General features: G+C 39.9%; 1 protein-coding gene across 1 annotated transcript; it reads right to left on the reverse strand.

Annotated features, from left to right (window-relative positions):
• Nucleotides 1–2,044: 2,044 nt before the first annotated feature.
• On the reverse strand, nucleotides 2,045–16,489 carry CRHBP (corticotropin releasing hormone binding protein). Its single transcript, XM_015822708.1, has 6 exons — nucleotides 16,390–16,489; nucleotides 12,007–12,164; nucleotides 9,421–9,631; nucleotides 7,892–8,040; nucleotides 4,608–4,725; nucleotides 2,045–2,703 (listed from the first exon to the last, which is right to left on the reverse strand). Exons 1-6 carry the CDS (start codon nucleotides 16,487–16,489, stop codon nucleotides 2,555–2,557), a joined length of 885 nt encoding a protein of 294 aa, XP_015678194.1. The 3' UTR covers nucleotides 2,045–2,554.
• Nucleotides 16,490–16,502: the final 13 nt, after the last annotated feature.

Consider the following 16,502-nt stretch of genomic DNA (forward strand, 5'->3'; position numbering starts at 1 on the left):
CCAGTCTCTTCTTGAAAATTTCCAGTGATGGAGCGCCCATGATTTCTGACATCCCCCGTTATCACTCTTACGTGTCTTTTTGAAAAATTGGTCACCTGATACAGAAAAGCCTCATTTGTTTCTCTTGCCTGCCAATGACATCTGTAATAAACTTCCACAATCATATTGCTTTTGTTTCTCCCTGTTTTTAGGCTTGTCCAAAAACTTACAACAAGGTTTCTGTTGTAAATATGTTTGAATACATTTTTCTTAATATAGTTTGACTTCTTTGACTTTCTCCTGGGTCTGTCCTTTTTGAATAAATGGTATCCTTTGGGTGCTATGTGGCAATCCTGACTCTCATCCCATCAAGTACCAGTAATGCCTGTTATATCATATTCGTCTTCCTGAGTTATCATCCCTAGTTCTCTCTGTATATTTCCCATATTCTTTGGTATAGAAATAGCTGAAATTTTGAGTACCACTTACCGATATCTCTGTGATAATGTCCTGTGAAAACCTGAGTCTCCATCCTTGCCTCTTGCTTCTTCAGTTGTGTCCTGTCTTCTTGACCTCGGTTCTTTACTTTTGCTTTTGCCATCCTTCCGTTTTAGTTTGACATGCCAAACGCTTCCTTCCTGTTTTTGTAAGATGTTTCTTCTCCTCCTCCTCCTCCTCCATATTTCTACTAGATTATGTCATGTTGATAATGAAGATGTTGATGGTGATTTGGAAAAGGTCCTACGTTACTTTATTCATTTCTGTCTAGATCAATTCAGACCTGTTTAGAGACTTGGACTTAGAGTTCTTTCCAAGTATTCTTCGACAAATAATCATATCTATATAAACGATCAGACACTGACATTATTTTTAACTAACTAACGGTATAACTATTCAGGGGTAAGCAACCTTGGCTCTTTTATGACTCGTGGACTTCAACTCCCAGAATTCCTGAGCCAGCCAGCTCAGGAATTCTGGGAGTTGAAGTCCACAAGTCATAAAAGAGCCAAGATTGCCTACCCTGGTATAGATATATTCCAATGGTTCAGGATGCACCCATCTACAGTACTTTTTCATTTATGAGATTTAGGAGTTTGGGGTGATGTGTGACTGCAACTAATTATTCTATCAGCACATCATGAAAAGCCATGTTATTTGTTTGGTTATGATCATGTAATGTGCAAAGCTGTGATTAAGCAAAATTGGACTGTGTGACAATTCAGCCAATACTTTATGAATGATAGCACTAGGAGTGTTCAGTTGGGAAGCATCCCAGATGGTTTCATGATTTATTTCTTGCTAAAGCACCGGAGATAATCACACTGAACGGCAAGGGTAGAATTCTAAAAGGTCTTCCCCACAGATAGTACCACTTTTTCCCCAGTAAATTTGGGAAAGCCCATGGGGCAACTTGACACCATCAATATTCTAATAAGGCCACATTTGCATGTTTCATTTCCCAATTAAGAATGTAGGCATGTCTTGAATATTTGCCACATTCTTCTCTTCAGCCCTCCCTGTTTTCCACTGGATTCCACCCATTTTTTTTAATTCTTGGAAAAGCTTGCATTTATATTCCAATCTTTCAGTCAACTATGGGGAGTATAGCTTCAGTATGGATTTTTGAATGGATTTTTGAAGTAGACAGGCTTTAGATTTAGGGAGGCTCACATTTTATAAAAGTGTCATAGTCTTGTTACAAGATATTAGCAGGTATATTATTAGGAATCAAATTGTGGTAGAATATTAATAAGTCCAATTCTGAAAAGTTACCTTAATGAATAAATACAACGGAAATGTATTCCAATCCCTATGCATGGATGTTGATCCACCAATCTAATTTTACCAATTAAAATTGGTATTAAAGGTTTATTGTATATAAATTTACTTAACATTCTCATTAACTAAATGTATAATTGTTGTTTCTAGTACAATGAAATCCAATTGATGAAAGTCACAAGGAACAAAACTGTACAACTAAATTTGGTCAATACTATGAATGTATTTATTATGTTTAAACCAATAAAAGCAAAATCTTTTTTTCATGCTATAAATTTTTATTAAAAACTGAATATACATTTGTTTAAATAAACTAACTGGCAATTAAATTTGTGCACTGTGGTATTCTCTTATAAAATTGAAATGTCATTTCTCTCTATGTGAGTCTTTTTATATTTGACACCTAAAGAGGGTAAACTGCAAATTGAATTTAGCAATGTTCTAAAATAAGTACATACACTCTGATTTCAAAAAATTGTGCATGTATTTGAACATTTGTGGCCCTTCAAAAAAGGCACCCTGATGCAGCAACAACATATCACATTTGGAATCAATGGATGCAAGTATGCCTAAAGACAGCTTTTGGAATCTGTACAGATTTGCATGTTTTGGATATATTAAATACTCTTAAAGACAGGAAAAAGACAATGTATTGAAAATGCTATGAGTAATACTGTTCTAATCATGTTCATGGAAATAATGATTTTATATGAAAAGTGCTTAAACGGCAGAAGTGTTTCACCAATTTAGCTGCTCAAAATTAATACATTCCAGGACGAGAGACTTGTCCGATCTTTCAAATGCTTGAAAGACAAAATTCATTGAGGCTGTTCTTTTCCTGTTCATATTGATCCAACTGGTAGTATTCAAAGGTTACTTGATTGATATGCTTTCCACTTGAGACTAACCGCAGTACAGTGTTGTCACAGTCAATCTTCATTTGAGCTAGTCAAAGAGAAATAATTTAGATTTTATTTTAATTGCTTTAAAAAATCTATAGATCTTAAACAACTTTAATGGATTGTACTTTTATATGCAGGACTCGTGTACAAATTTTCAAAAGGTATGCTTATATCATTACTTTATACCCTACTGCCCCTATACAGAAAAAATTATCTGTGTCTATGGATAAAAGCAACTTCCATCTTCATGCACTATCATGCATGAAGATTAGACGTGTGTATGCTGCAGTGAATATCTGGACATATGATATCTAACAAGGCATCTTCTTTCCACATTAAAATGTACATTATTGCAAAGAGGATTGCAAAAACTTATTAATATACTAAATCACTATCAAAGAATGCCTTCACACTGATTTCATTGATGGCTTCAAAAAAAAGGTTAAATATTTTTCCTATTCTGGATTCATTGCCTTTACCCTGAAATGGCCTAATCTGATCTCAGTAAGATCAGTGTATGACCAATTTAACTGATAATATAACATGACAACAATATACTGTTCTTTATAGGATCCCTGATTAAAAGAATAATTCTTGAGGCATTAATTCAAGAGGCACTATCTTTATATCAAGTGTGTTTAATTTATCTTCATTAACACCCATTAAACCAAATTTGAATGCACACAATAATATTTCATCATATGAGCTATATTGTACTTGATTTCCTGAAAAATAAAAATAATTGTAACTACAAAAATAGCAATAGAAGGTAGAAGCAACTGACAGTGAATGGTTAGTGAAAATATTGTGAAGGTTTTTGTTCATTTGGAGGAAAGTAGTTTACACTCAGCATCATTTACAACTCTCAGATAGAAAAGATTAAGCCTCACTAAGTTGCATAGAAGGGAAAAATACCTTACTGTATGGGTATTTAGCTGAGCTAGGTCTTCCCATGTCTTCATGCTGCATACATCATAGTGTGCAATTGCATCTAGATTGAGAAGGAAGACTTTCAGGGCCAAGAGGCCCTAAGAGCCATGGTAGGTGGGAGCAATAATACAAGAAGAATGAGGCTATACAGATTACTTGGGTATGGACATAAGTTGTTTTTTTTCTGGATAGTGGACAGAGTTTGCAGGAGATGGCATGTCTGTAGGTCTTAGTTTCTAATAAGCTACAATCATTTCGTGTTTTCTGACTCAAAAAGAGATCAAATAATTTTTGGCAATTGTGATTAGACAGGGTAGGCATGGAATAGCAAAAGAGATGTTTGGGGGCTGCATAAAGCCTCTGTACTTTCAAGTTTCCCACTTTGCTGTATGGTATTTGTGAGACCATCTGCACATACCAGTGATGACACTGACTGATACCCACTCAGGGCTTGGTCGCCAGCTAAGCAAAACTCTTTTTACAAGATAAGACCTTTTTTTTTTTAACACTCATTGCTAGTCTCCTGTATTAATCTCTGTCATGAAAAGAAATTTGTACAAAAATATCATTTTTTATTGCAAAGTCTTTATTCCTTAACGCAAAAAAATGCATGACCTTCCACATTCTGACTGTTGTCTAGATTTGTTGCAAAAAAAAAATTTGGGCAGTTGCAGCTGCAGTGCATCTGAAGCCATGAGATTGATTAAACAGACCACAATGGCATAAATTAGAATGCAGATAAATAGCAGAAAAGCTGTTTTTCTTCAATACACTTTGTCATGCTTTTTTTACTAGAAAGCTGAAAAATCCCAAGCAATTAGTTTACATAATTATCTTTTTTATATCTGTGATGTCTATACTGTAGTGCCAAAATCTGGATGTCTATTAGATGAAAACAAAGAATAGCCTTCCTCTTTGCTGCCCTCTAAAGTTTATCTGACCTTTTACAGATATGATAGCCCTATTATATTACTTTGAGAAAATATTTGAACAAGAAGCATTAGCACAAGAGATTACCAGGGCCACTAAAAGAATGGCAAAGATCAGCCAATGGAAGCATCTTAGAAGGGTCTAACCCATTTCCTCCCAGCAACTCCATAAAATCTCCAGTGCCTCTGCAACCTGCAGTTGGTTTCTGTGTACAAGGAAAAGCAGAAGGACATGGAATCATGTTAAGTAGATAATTTAAAATGCAAGTTTATTTTAGTAAATGAGATTTATAAGATTATGCAAAATAATGATGTGTGTTTTAGTTTTGATTAATGAAGTTCTTTTTCAATCTTTCAAAGTAGCTCAGGGTAGAGTTGTAATCATCTTCACAGCCTCAAAATACTGAGAACTCACAAAGATTGCTATAAGCCGGTGATAGCAAATCTATAGCACGCATGTCACAAGTAATATGCTATGTCATTTTTGCTGACATGCCCAGAGCCATGTGAGAATGTAGTCTTCGGACCCTCTGAAAGTTGCATGAGAGGGCCCTGCTCTTGAGGGGCCTTTGAAGCATTCAAGAACCATGCAAGAACATTCTCACACAATTTTTGGAGGCTCCAGAGGCTGTGTGAGAGCAGAGTCCTCTTGCGCAACTTCCAGAGGGTCTGGAGGCCATGAGGGAGCACACTACACTTCTCATGCGGCGTCTGCAACCTCCAAAAAGTGTAGGAAGTTCTCACATGATTTTCAGAACCTCCAGAGGCTGCACAAGAATGTGATATGCTCTCACGTGACCTTTGGACCCTCTGGAAGTCACACAAGAGGACTCAACCTCTGGAGCCTCCAAAAAATGAGCGACAACAGGGTATGCTTTCCCGCTATTTTCAGAGACTGCAAAGGCATGCAAGAGCATTCTCTTTAGTTTCCAGACTTTGTGTGACCTGGAGCTGCTTCAGATTTTTCTGAGAATCAAAAACAAAAAAATTACAATTATTATGTACAGTATATGTGTCTTAAATTGATACCGTGTTTCCCCAAAAATAAACCCCACCCCCCAAAAAGAACTACCCTAATTTTTGGGTGTGGGCCTAATATAAGCCCTACTCCAAAAATAAGCTCTAATTAGGACTCCGTCTACTCTGTTCCACCTGGCTGCCGCAATGGGGCAGGAGGCTGCACGGCACATCGCGCTGCTGCTGCTGCTGCCACAATGAGGAGAGGCAAATGGGGGAGGAGGTGGAGCTGTCCCATGTGCCCTGCACCCGCTTCCTTCAGGTCCCCCCCACAGCTAGGCCATTCTTGCTCCCTTTCACTCCCCTCTCGAGCCGGACTGCCATGCTAGCCTTCACGCTCTGCCCCACAGATCACCTGTCCGGAGGCAGCCGCCTCCTCCTCCTTTGCCAACTTTCCCATGGCTTGTGCCATGATTGGGCGGCACAAGCTTCCTCTGTCGCCTCTCTCCACCAGCCCTCCGTCACCACCACTAGAGAGACCAGAGAACGGGAAGCATTTGGGAGAAGTTGGAGGTCTGACTGAACTTTTTTTAGTCCCACAAAGTCCATTTCAGCAGGAAAGAAATGCGCCAGAGCTGGAAAGCAGGTTAATGTTGAAATGTTTTGCTTCTGGGAGCAGAAACAGCAGGAAATGGGGCTGCCATTTTGAGAATGGGGAAGGCAGACACGGGGCAATGCAGGGTGGCAAGCAAGTGCTTTTCTCTGCTCTGCATCAGTGCGCAGAGCCGCTCCGTTTCCAGTTCTCCATTCTCTCCAGTGGCAGCAACGGAGGGAGGTGGCGGGGGGGGGCTTGTGCCGCCCGGTCATGGTGCAAGCCATGGGAGAGTTGACGAAGGAGAAGGAAGCGGCAGCTGCCGCCAGACAGGTGATCTGTGGGGTGGAGCGTGAAGAAAGCCTCTCCAGCGGTGCACAGCAGCAGTGGAGCCTTTTGTCATCACTCCCCCCGGCTCCAAAATGGCAGAGGGGGACTAGGCCTCCCCGCCCATCCTCCTTAGGGTAGCATGGCAGTCCGGCTCGGGAGGGGAGTGAAAGGGAGCAAGGAATGGCCTGGCTAGGAAGCGCCTGAAGGAAGCGGGTGTGGGGCGCATGGGACAGCTCCACTCCCTCCCCCACCTGCCTCATGTCATGGCGGCAGAGGCACAATGTGCCGCACGGCCTCCTGCTGCGAGAGGCCGCAGCAGAAGTGGGCCAGCAGCCATGCGGGCTTCTGCTGGATAGGGCTGTTGGTGCCGCTGCCACGAGGCAAGGCAGGTGTCACGAAAAATATAAGACACCACCCGAAAATAAGACGTAATGCCTCTTTTGGAGGCAAAAATAATATAAGGCTGGGTCTTACTTTCGGGGAAACACAGGTATGCCTTCCATTTCACTATCCAAAGTGACTCTTTGTTATGAATTGTTTCTCTTTTGTCTGGCGTGGGGGTAACAGGCTAGCAAAGTTCAGTTCAGCATTTTCTGAATTTTTGACGCACAAAAGCCCAAAAAGTTTACCATTGCTGTTACAAGCAAGGGGACAGCGCAAAGATTGTAATTCAGATTCCCTGCACTCCCAGAGATCCTAGCAAAAATCAACTCTCCACACAAAAGATTCCAAAGAATCTGCTAGTTTCTATAAACATCATGCAAATGAGTGTTAAATGAAATATCACATAAGGGCATAAAAATTCAAGAAGCTTTTTAAGATTTCTCTTTTTAAAAAGGTTTTGCTTCCCAGAGGGATGACTCTATTCTAAATGCAGAGTTCATGAATGATAGAAGCTTCGGGAGCCAGGATGTAATGAACGATGGCTGTCCTTGTCCCATTGAATTTTTAACCTAACATGAATAAGTGATAATTACTTAAACATCATGCTAAGCCAAAACCAAATAACCACTTTATGGGTTTGTCCTGTATAGTAGCTAACAACTCTGCTATTTACATCAAACTAGACAGAGGTAGGCAACCTTGGCTCTTTTATGACTCGTGGACTTCAACTTCCAGAATTCCTGAGCCAGCATGGCTGGCTCAGCAATTCTGGGAGTTGAAGTCCATGAGTCATAAAAGAGCCAAGGTTGCCTACCCCGGAACTAGGAGATCTCCTCATATACAAGAATATAGTTCAGAAAACGTTTTATGTATCAGAAAACATTTTGTCCTTCTTTTTGACCTGTGCTGAACAGGAGGATGGAAAGTTCAAAATCCACACATGGGTACTGCCTTCCAGACTTAGTATCAGACAAATGGTTCTGGCATAAAAATAAAGAGGCAAGGAACAAATAGAAAAAAAGGCCAGATGTGGCCACAAGGACTAGCAGCAAATTTGCTGGATCGTGTAACCCTGTAGCAGATGCATAAGGAAGAAACTGACAACTCACCTTCAAGCGAAAGCCCTTCAGATGCCCCAGGTTAAGATCAGATATTTTTATCAATGTTGGGTAGATAATGGAAAAACTGCAGTTCCGATGCTGATGAGGAACAATCATTGTAAACCTTCCACTAGGAGTCTGGGAGATGATATTGCAAGCTTTAGTACAGGGGAAGATACAGAATTACTGAGTCACAATTTGTTCACTAAAAAGGAATGCAGACTTTTTATCTGAGGTCTTGGCACCAACACAGATAAGATGCTAATCAGCTGGGCTGAGGTATTCCAACAGTGTCTCCCATTCAAAAATCAGGCATGAGTTTTTCAATTTAGGGTTGCAAATATAACACTGGAAGCAACAGAAAATAACCATTGCTTATTGACCTATTTTTACTGAAATAATACTGAAGATGCTATGTCATCTAGTAGGGGGGGAAAATCCATAGTGGCAAATAGCTTCCAATGTTTGTACCTAAGTGTTCTCCACATCAAACCTAAATTGTTCCCACGTTGGCAGGATAGGAGAAAGGTGGTTTTTTTTTTTGTAAAAAGTCAATCAATTTGCCAACCTTTTTATGCCATGTAAATGCATCTTATAAAAGCACACTCAACCCCACGAGGAAAACCAGACTCAAAAATCAACCCCATATAAAGGCTAAAGCTACTTTTATTGAAAGTGGCTATATAAGAGAATCTTATAAGCTTTCCTCATTTTAGTCTAATTTTAGGAAGAACAGAGGGAAATCATTTTGTTGCTGCTTTGGTTAAATAATTTGTGGTCATTAATATTTATTTATTTATTTATTTATTCATTCATTCATTCATTCAAATTCTATAGCTGCCCAACTCAACCAAATTCTCTTTGGTTTCTCTTTGCATGCTCTTATTGTACCTTCAGGGAAGAGTTCTATTTTTTAATGACTTCAATGATTTCTAAATGCCTATGCCAAATCATGCCTAAAGAGCCAGAATAAGGGCCCTCCATTGTTATTTGATCATGGCCCAGCAGTCAGTACCTTTGCCCAGTTAAGTTGCAGCACCTAGCCCAGTGGTTCTCAACCTTTTCTCAACTATGGACCCTCTTTAAATATCTTTTGTGACCATGGATCATGGCCACAGACCCCGAAGACTTAATTCAACATTTAAATCATAACATTTCTTCAAACCTTCATAGACCCCTTGTGATGACATCACAGACCCCCCCCCCCCGGGCTCCACGGACCAAAGATTTAGAACCACTGACTTAGCCAATCATGGTTGTTCTTAAAAATGAAAACAAAAAAACAGAGGGGTGAGCCTGGATAGTGTTTGAATGGGAGACTGCCAGAAAATTTCAGGGCTGGTAGAGTAGACTAGGAAGTCAGAAAAAGTTTAGAGAAGCATGCCTCTATTGTGGGCAAGAAAACATAGTCAAGCTGATTGAACCTTTGCTGTATCAGTACCTATACTATTTCTCTTTATTTTATCATAGCTTGGCTACACTATTGTTCTTCTAAGAAATCACAGCCATTTCAGAAGATAAAACGAAAACAAGCTTACGGAAAAGATTAGGCTGCTTCTTTATTGTTAATGTGAATCCACTCCCTGCATCCTGAATCCTGAAGAAGATCATGGCAACATTCTGAGATGACCTGATGGTGGTCAGGCTAGCTCCAGCTTCACATAAATCTCTATACCTTTCAGAAGTGGGGAGAGGATGATCCAAAGAGCTAGGAAACTTCTCACCCTTTAGAATCCAGCCATCAAAAACCTAGAGGGATGTAGGAGTACAGAAGAGAATTCAGATTTATATCAGGTTTCCTCATCTTGATCCTTCCATATTTACTGAAACTGCATTTCCCAGACTGAAGATATTCTTCTGTCTCCAAAACCAAGACAATTTGTCTATTAAAGTAAATTCTTTGTTCATCATGTTTCATATTAAGTTTTAAATCCAAACATATTGTTCGTAATTGGACTGATTGTTATTGTTCATATTACTGGTATTATTGGCATCTCATTATTGGGATTTCATTAAATATGGATAAGAACATGCATGTGCTCATTCTCAGATTATTCCTTTTAGTGAGTATAATACTAGCTAATGAAGTAAAAAGAGACTGACTCTTTTTATTCTAGAAAGAATGTCTTGTAGGCTTTGGACCTCTCTTATATCTCATGCCAATTCAAGAACTTCACCAAATTGCTGCACACATGACTTGGCGTTAACATCTATTATAAGTCATCACTTCATGCACCAATAATAATTACTCTGACATTCTCTGTATTTTCTACTTCAGATGTTTTAATAATTGGGCTTAATTATGAAAAACGCATTTCTAAACCTGACGTTTAAACTTGAAGTGGAGTGATGAATATGCAGTGTCACATACAGTAGATGCTGGTTCCCTTTACTCCAGCTCTAGAGACCCTGCATTTCTTTCAGTGGTCCCGATTCAAGCATTCTTGAGCTGAGCAGCCAACTATGCATACACTCCAGTTGAGGCCCCTAAACTCTGGGAGCTAGAATACACTTTTGGAATATTGAAACCATGTTGTAGGCATTCTCACAAAATGACTACCAAAAAGGAATATGGTGAAAATACCAGCTATCACCCCTACACCTTCCGGACAATCTTTCAGCGACCAATTTAATTCTGATTTCTGGCACCCAGGTAGAGAAGCAAAATTCTGGGATATGGCCATCTATCATGTTTTCTTTCAATTTCCCCAGGGCCCATATGAAATCTAGTGGCATTCTTGGAGATAAAAACTATGCAACTATCATTTGGCTTTGCAGAGTGGTAATTTTACACTTAAATGTTTTTAAAGGTGAATAAAAATGACTGCTTTTTGTTCTAATCATCCTTTTGTTCTTCAAATAAACATGTGAGATCCTTCATGTTCCAGATCCAAGGAAATTAAAATGTTCACATTACATGAAGTCAAAGAAACAAATGTTTTGACCTCAGTGTTAATTGTATTCTCTTAGGAATTACTAATAAATTCCATTTAAAGACAAGGCAGACAATTGATTTTTCAAGCAACAAATGCATGGTGTATAGTGGTTATCTGTGATGGAATGTAGTAGAAGGGATTCCCAGGTGGGAGGGGATGCATTACACAGGAATAAGAGACAACCCAGTCCAGATATTTTGTGTGAAAGAAAGAGGGCGAAGCCTCTCCCTAGTAGTTTTCAGAGTATATGGTAAATGCAGATAGTAGAGAGCCTCATTTTGGCAAGATTCTGTCTCTAGGTGTGGAACCAATAAAGAACTCAGCTTGGAAAACTCATGTGCCATTCTTGGGTTTGGGGCCTCACATGATCTACAGGTTGGACTTCACTTCAGGCTTATGTTTTGGGTAAAGAGGCGATGGTTTCCTATGCTGCATTTTATCCTAGAAAATGTAATTATTTCTCCAGATAATATGCTAAGGTAACAACACCTAAAGGATAGCAAGTTCTCTCCATCTATTGTAGCAACAGAACAAAGTTTCTTGCAATACTTTAAACTCTGGCCAATGTATAAGTATTATGATAAATTTATGGTATCTTTCCCATAACCATATCTTCTGTGGGCTATCAGCTTCCTTCTTTATTTCTATGTTTATTGCCTGCAGAAGTTCTAACAATGTTTTGTTAATATTTTATCTCTACCTACTTAAATATTTAATTTCATTATTAAAAGTAAAATATTCCCTACTGAATCTCAAACTTATGAAAGACATTGTGGTATAATGATTGAGGGTTGAGCTACAACTGATGAAGTCTAAATTTTTACCCAGCCACAACTGCTAGTCTAACTAGAAGAAAATGAAAAAAAGGGGAAAGTGTGGGTATCCTTGAAAACAAAATGTAAGTGGAATGAATAAAAAATAAAATAAAATTTATGATACTAAGTAGCAAGGCTACCAGAAGCAGACTGTAGAGGAGGGATTTTGGACCCAAAGCCAACCTCATTCCACTCACCATGTTTGGAAACCTCAAAAGCGAACGTCTGAATCGTTACCTTCTATTTTGATTTTTTGACTTTACTAGTGCCAAATATATCCTGTTTTTTTGTAAAAGAAAAGTTAACTTGTGGTGTGAATTCCTTCACCTCTGTCTGATATATAGCAACTTTCAGTCTGCGGACAACCTCATACCTTCAAGAAGTCTCCAGCTTGACAGTCAATGTTGACAAAATCAAAATCTATGCTGATGAACTCCTCTGGTTCTCCTATGAAGAATGTAGCACAATGCATCTGGGGTTGGTCTGTGGCGAAGGTGAACTGCCCTTCTATACTTAGCATGTCAAGACATCCTGTAGATGAGAATACATGCAAGTCAATTCCCTTTTTTTTAGGGGAGGAACCTCTTTTCCCATGTTAGATTCAAGGGCAGGGAATATTGAAGAGAGAAGCTATGTGCATGCAAAATGAAAGACAATTATGTATTTGACATTATTGAAAGAATCCCAGCTTTTAATAATCTTAAAAAATACACGATGTAATCAGTGGTGGGATTCAGATATGTGAACAACCAGTTCTCTGTGTGGATGCCACTTCCGGAAGTCCATTCTGGGCCTGGGCAACAAAAAATTAGCTACCGGTTCTGCCGAACTGGTGCGAACAGGCTGAATCCCACCACTGCATGTAATCTTCCAAAATCACACAATATAAAAATGATTAACATAATAATTTTAGGCTCATGTTATAAAAGAGAAGCCAGCAGCTAAGTAATTCCTAGGTCAAGGCACTTTTACATGCATTACTAAAAACAAGATAAATGTAACTCACAAATGTGGTAATTATATGCGAATGCCCCTTTTAGGGAAAGGCCATCATTCTCAGTATACTGTTTAATTTTTAAGAAGATTATACATTCAATCCCTGGCACACAGAGCTATAGAAGAATCCAAAAAGAAATCTTGGAAAGTTACATCCAGACTTTCTGGTCAGGTTAGGTAGCTCCCAGTTTGCTTAATTATGCCCCCAAACTGGTGAAATCAATTTCTGCCATTTGGATGCAATAAACATACAAAACTGCATCGTAAGCCTTAAAAGGAACACTCTCCAAATGCAGAAACAAATGGAGAACATGCGCAGAACCATATTACTCTCCTAATCACTGCCTTTGCAAATCTCAGCCTCCTACTTTCACCCCAGTCATTAGGACTCCAGATTCAAAATTTCCTAAGCCTTCTTCCTAGTTTTTACTCTCATTTTTAAAACTCATCAGACAAAACCCTTCCCTTCCCTCCTTCTCCATAGGGGTTTGAAAGTTCATGTGGAGAGAGTCAGGGAGACACATTAATCCATATTTCCTGCCCATTATCAGGAAACAAAAGTCTAAGCCCCACAGGTATTATGCCTTTATTAGGATTAATTAAAATGACATAAAAGAATGTGCAAAAGCTTTGGGGGTTTTCTTACTTTGAGCCTGATGCTACCAAAAAGCAGGATAGAAAAGCAAGAAAATCCAAATTCTACAGCTCTGAGCTTAAATACTCAGACTCTTAAAATGACAATTGAGGGCTAAAGGCGTTTATTACCAAAAGTTGCAACTGATGTCAGCCTTTGACTATCATTCAAGATCAAGTGGTTCTTCTCAATTCTGGAACCACAAGTCCCCAAGCTCACAGGCTCTTGGCTCTGATGAGAACGGGGGGGGGGGGGGGGATCTTGAATTTACATCTTGGAAATGACTGATTGAATGATTGTGTGCCATCAAGTCTGGGTCTTCCAAATTCTTCTCAAAAGGATGTACAATTGTAAATGTATCTACACACTGTGCAAATTGGCATAGCATTTATACAGTATTTTTGAGAGTGCTTGGTGGGCCATTCTGGATAAGTTTTCCCAAAATAATTCTACAATTATTTCCCTGTATAAATGGAGAAGGCCAGCAAGAAAACATAGCTTAAAGCCATATGAGATTTGAACTGTGGCTGTCTTGTTCTTCTTCATGGAAGAAACAGGAGGAAGTTTCTTTTCCTTATATTCTCATTTTGCTCTTATTAAAATAAACAATAATATAGAAAGTAGAAGACACAAATACTTCCCATCCATATTTGTAGCATTCAAGTGAGGAGGACGAGGATGAAAGATAAGATAAGATAACCTTTATTGTCATTTTTTTACTGTGGGCACAATGGCACACATCAAAAATGAAATTTAGTTGCCTGCTCTCAAAGTGAAACACATACATGACGCACACCTAAACATACTATGAACAACATATGTATAGACCCACATCCCTACATATACGTAGCAAATACTGCAAACTCCATCCCTTTTTGTACATGCATTATGTACATCAGATCCACATACTAATGGGCTGGAGCTTGCAGTGCAAGGCTGCTTTTGCCAGAAAAATGTAAAAAAAGCTCCTGCAGATAATGCTCCAATGCTATCTCCACTGCTGAATCCTTTCCTACCTCCTTTACCTCTATTTCAAATCACTGCAAGTATCTGACATCCAGCCAGAATAATTGGATTTTCCAACCCTGGACAGGATAGGCAAAAGAAACAAAAAAAGCATTACTTCAACATGAAGCAGATAAGATGACTTAAGCTTATCTCACTTGTGGGCTGGGAATGGGATGAAGGCAACACTGTGGAAACACATCAGAATGCAAAAATTGCTCCTGCGTTTTTTTGTGCCATGGAAGGTGCCAGTAGAGAAAGCCCTGAAGTAGGTAATATTACTCTCATGCAACAGCAGGCAAGCTGTATACTTCCTTTTTCCCCCCTTTTCCAGAAGATTTTAAAGTCTGCATTCTGTTATTCATGAAAAACAGACATGGGAAAAGTACCACGTATCAGTGATAGAGTGGATTCATACATTATGATAAGTCATGGTTTGTTTAATCATAACTGCTACACTCCACAATTGGCTGGGTTTAGGCAACGTGCTAAGCCATAAAATGTGATATACAAACTACAATGGCATATTCATATAGTACACCAAGCCAAAATCACACAAACTGCATTGTGATTTAGTACTATGTATACATGTTCCATGTATTAGTGTCTCTGTTTAATTCCTGAGATGCCAGTTAAAAGGATGAAACAGAGGTATTGTAAAGAAACAGAGGGGATGTCAACAGAGATGAGCCTTTGGAGAGTAACCAACACCCATGAGAGTGATCTGTGTTTGGCTACATGGCATAAGATAGCTTTCTCTGTCTTAGAGTTAATTTTGATAGCCAGTGAAACTTTTCACTGCATTTCTGCAGTCTTTTTCTCTTGCAACTCATCTTATTCTGAACCCCATGTTTTCTATATTTTTTCCCCTTGTGCCAACTGCTTCCCTTGTTGCACTGCTAAACAAATATATTGAGCCAGGAATGGAAATAGCCTTCATGCTTCACTGCCATTTCCTTCTTAGCATAGGACAAGGAGATCCTCTCAGGTCCTTGCCCCAATCCTCCCTGAAAAGCATGGCTTCTGGTATCCTTCCCTGGCATCTTAGAGCCTTGCAGCTGAGTGGTGCAAACATTTGGGAGACTGAAATCCCATACCTGCGGAGGGCATCTGGGCAAAGATGGCTTGGAATTTTGCTCCCAGGAGGGAGTCTCTCCGGCGTAATTTGAACACAGGGTCAGGAGCAAGCTTTGGAATCTGCCTCAGTGTACAGGTTCAACACTGGCATGTATTTAGTCATGAGGAAGGAGACTACACGTGAAAACATATTCAAAGTTATCTCCTTTCACCTCCAAAGAGCCAACTGATATCTCCTAGGAAGTTGGAACCATTCTCAGTGCACAAGTGAGACAATCTAAAGTTATGCAGGGCTATTCTTTTCCTTCCCTTAGGCTACCACTATCCATATCCCACCCCAACGTTTTATCTTATCATATCTCCTCTTCTGTTGCATCTTCCTCCACTGGTGGAAACCCCACTGAAAACTTCATAAAGTTATTTTCTCTAGTCTAGCTTCAGATGTTATGAATGTTCTCCAGGTACAACCAGTGGCCTGGATTGTCCAAAAGACATCAGACTGGAGAAATTTCGACTACTCCCTCGGTCACAAGCATCCTCTGCTATTCCCCCCATCCAGCCAGCTGAATAAACCCACCATAAACTTTTTTTGGGGGGGGGCTGGCAGTTTCAAGAGCAGAGATGCCACATTATTACAGTATCTGCCTCTGAGATTACTTATTCAAAACTTATTTTGGTAATATTCATGATACCCCACAAAAAGGAAGTTCTGATCCCCCTTTCCAGGCGGCGTTGGCAACAGAGATACACTACAGGAGGAGGAATGCCATAGAAGGCGAAGCCTTGGTGGCTCCAGAAAGTTTTCCGCTCCAGCTGATCGCTGGGGGAAAAGCCCTCCGCGCACACGCTCCACAGCTTGTTCAATGTTCACTCTTACCAAAACGGGCGTCTAGAAAGGGCTCCGGGACGATTTCTCGTCGTTTCTCACGTGCGAGAAGCCGTCCCTGCCTACGTTTCCCCCCACCCAGTAACCTCTGAGGCAACACACGGGCTCCCGTCTTCATTCTAGGATTGGGATCAAGGTCGCTTGAACTCAAGTCTAACCTTTTAGGTCGCGGCGGGCGGAGATCGTAGCAGCAGCGCCTTCTGACCGAACGGCTTCCCCGCCGGGGAGAGAACGGCAGTTCCCACCACCCTCGAACATCTACCGGGGGACG

The sequence above is a fragment of the Protobothrops mucrosquamatus genome, unplaced genomic scaffold (assembly GCF_001527695.2).
Source record: "Protobothrops mucrosquamatus isolate PMUCROS unplaced genomic scaffold, P.Mucros_1.0 scaffold1653, whole genome shotgun sequence".
Taxonomy (NCBI): Eukaryota; Metazoa; Chordata; class Lepidosauria; order Squamata; family Viperidae; genus Protobothrops; species Protobothrops mucrosquamatus.

Excerpts from the sequence above, each read along its gene's own strand:
- CRHBP (XM_015822708.1), bottom strand. The coding sequence starts at position 16,489 with ATGTTCGAGGGTGGTGGGAACTGCCGTTCTCTCCCCGGCGGGGAAGCC. Across the intron at positions 9,632-12,006 it reads AAGCTGGAGACTTCTTGAAG|GTTTTTGATGGCTGGATTCT; the intron begins GTATGAGGTTGT and ends ACATCCCTCTAG. Across the intron at positions 8,041-9,420 it reads GAAGCAGCCTAATCTTTTCC|CTTGCAATATCATCTCCCAG; the intron begins GTAAGCTTGTTT and ends CCTGTACTAAAG.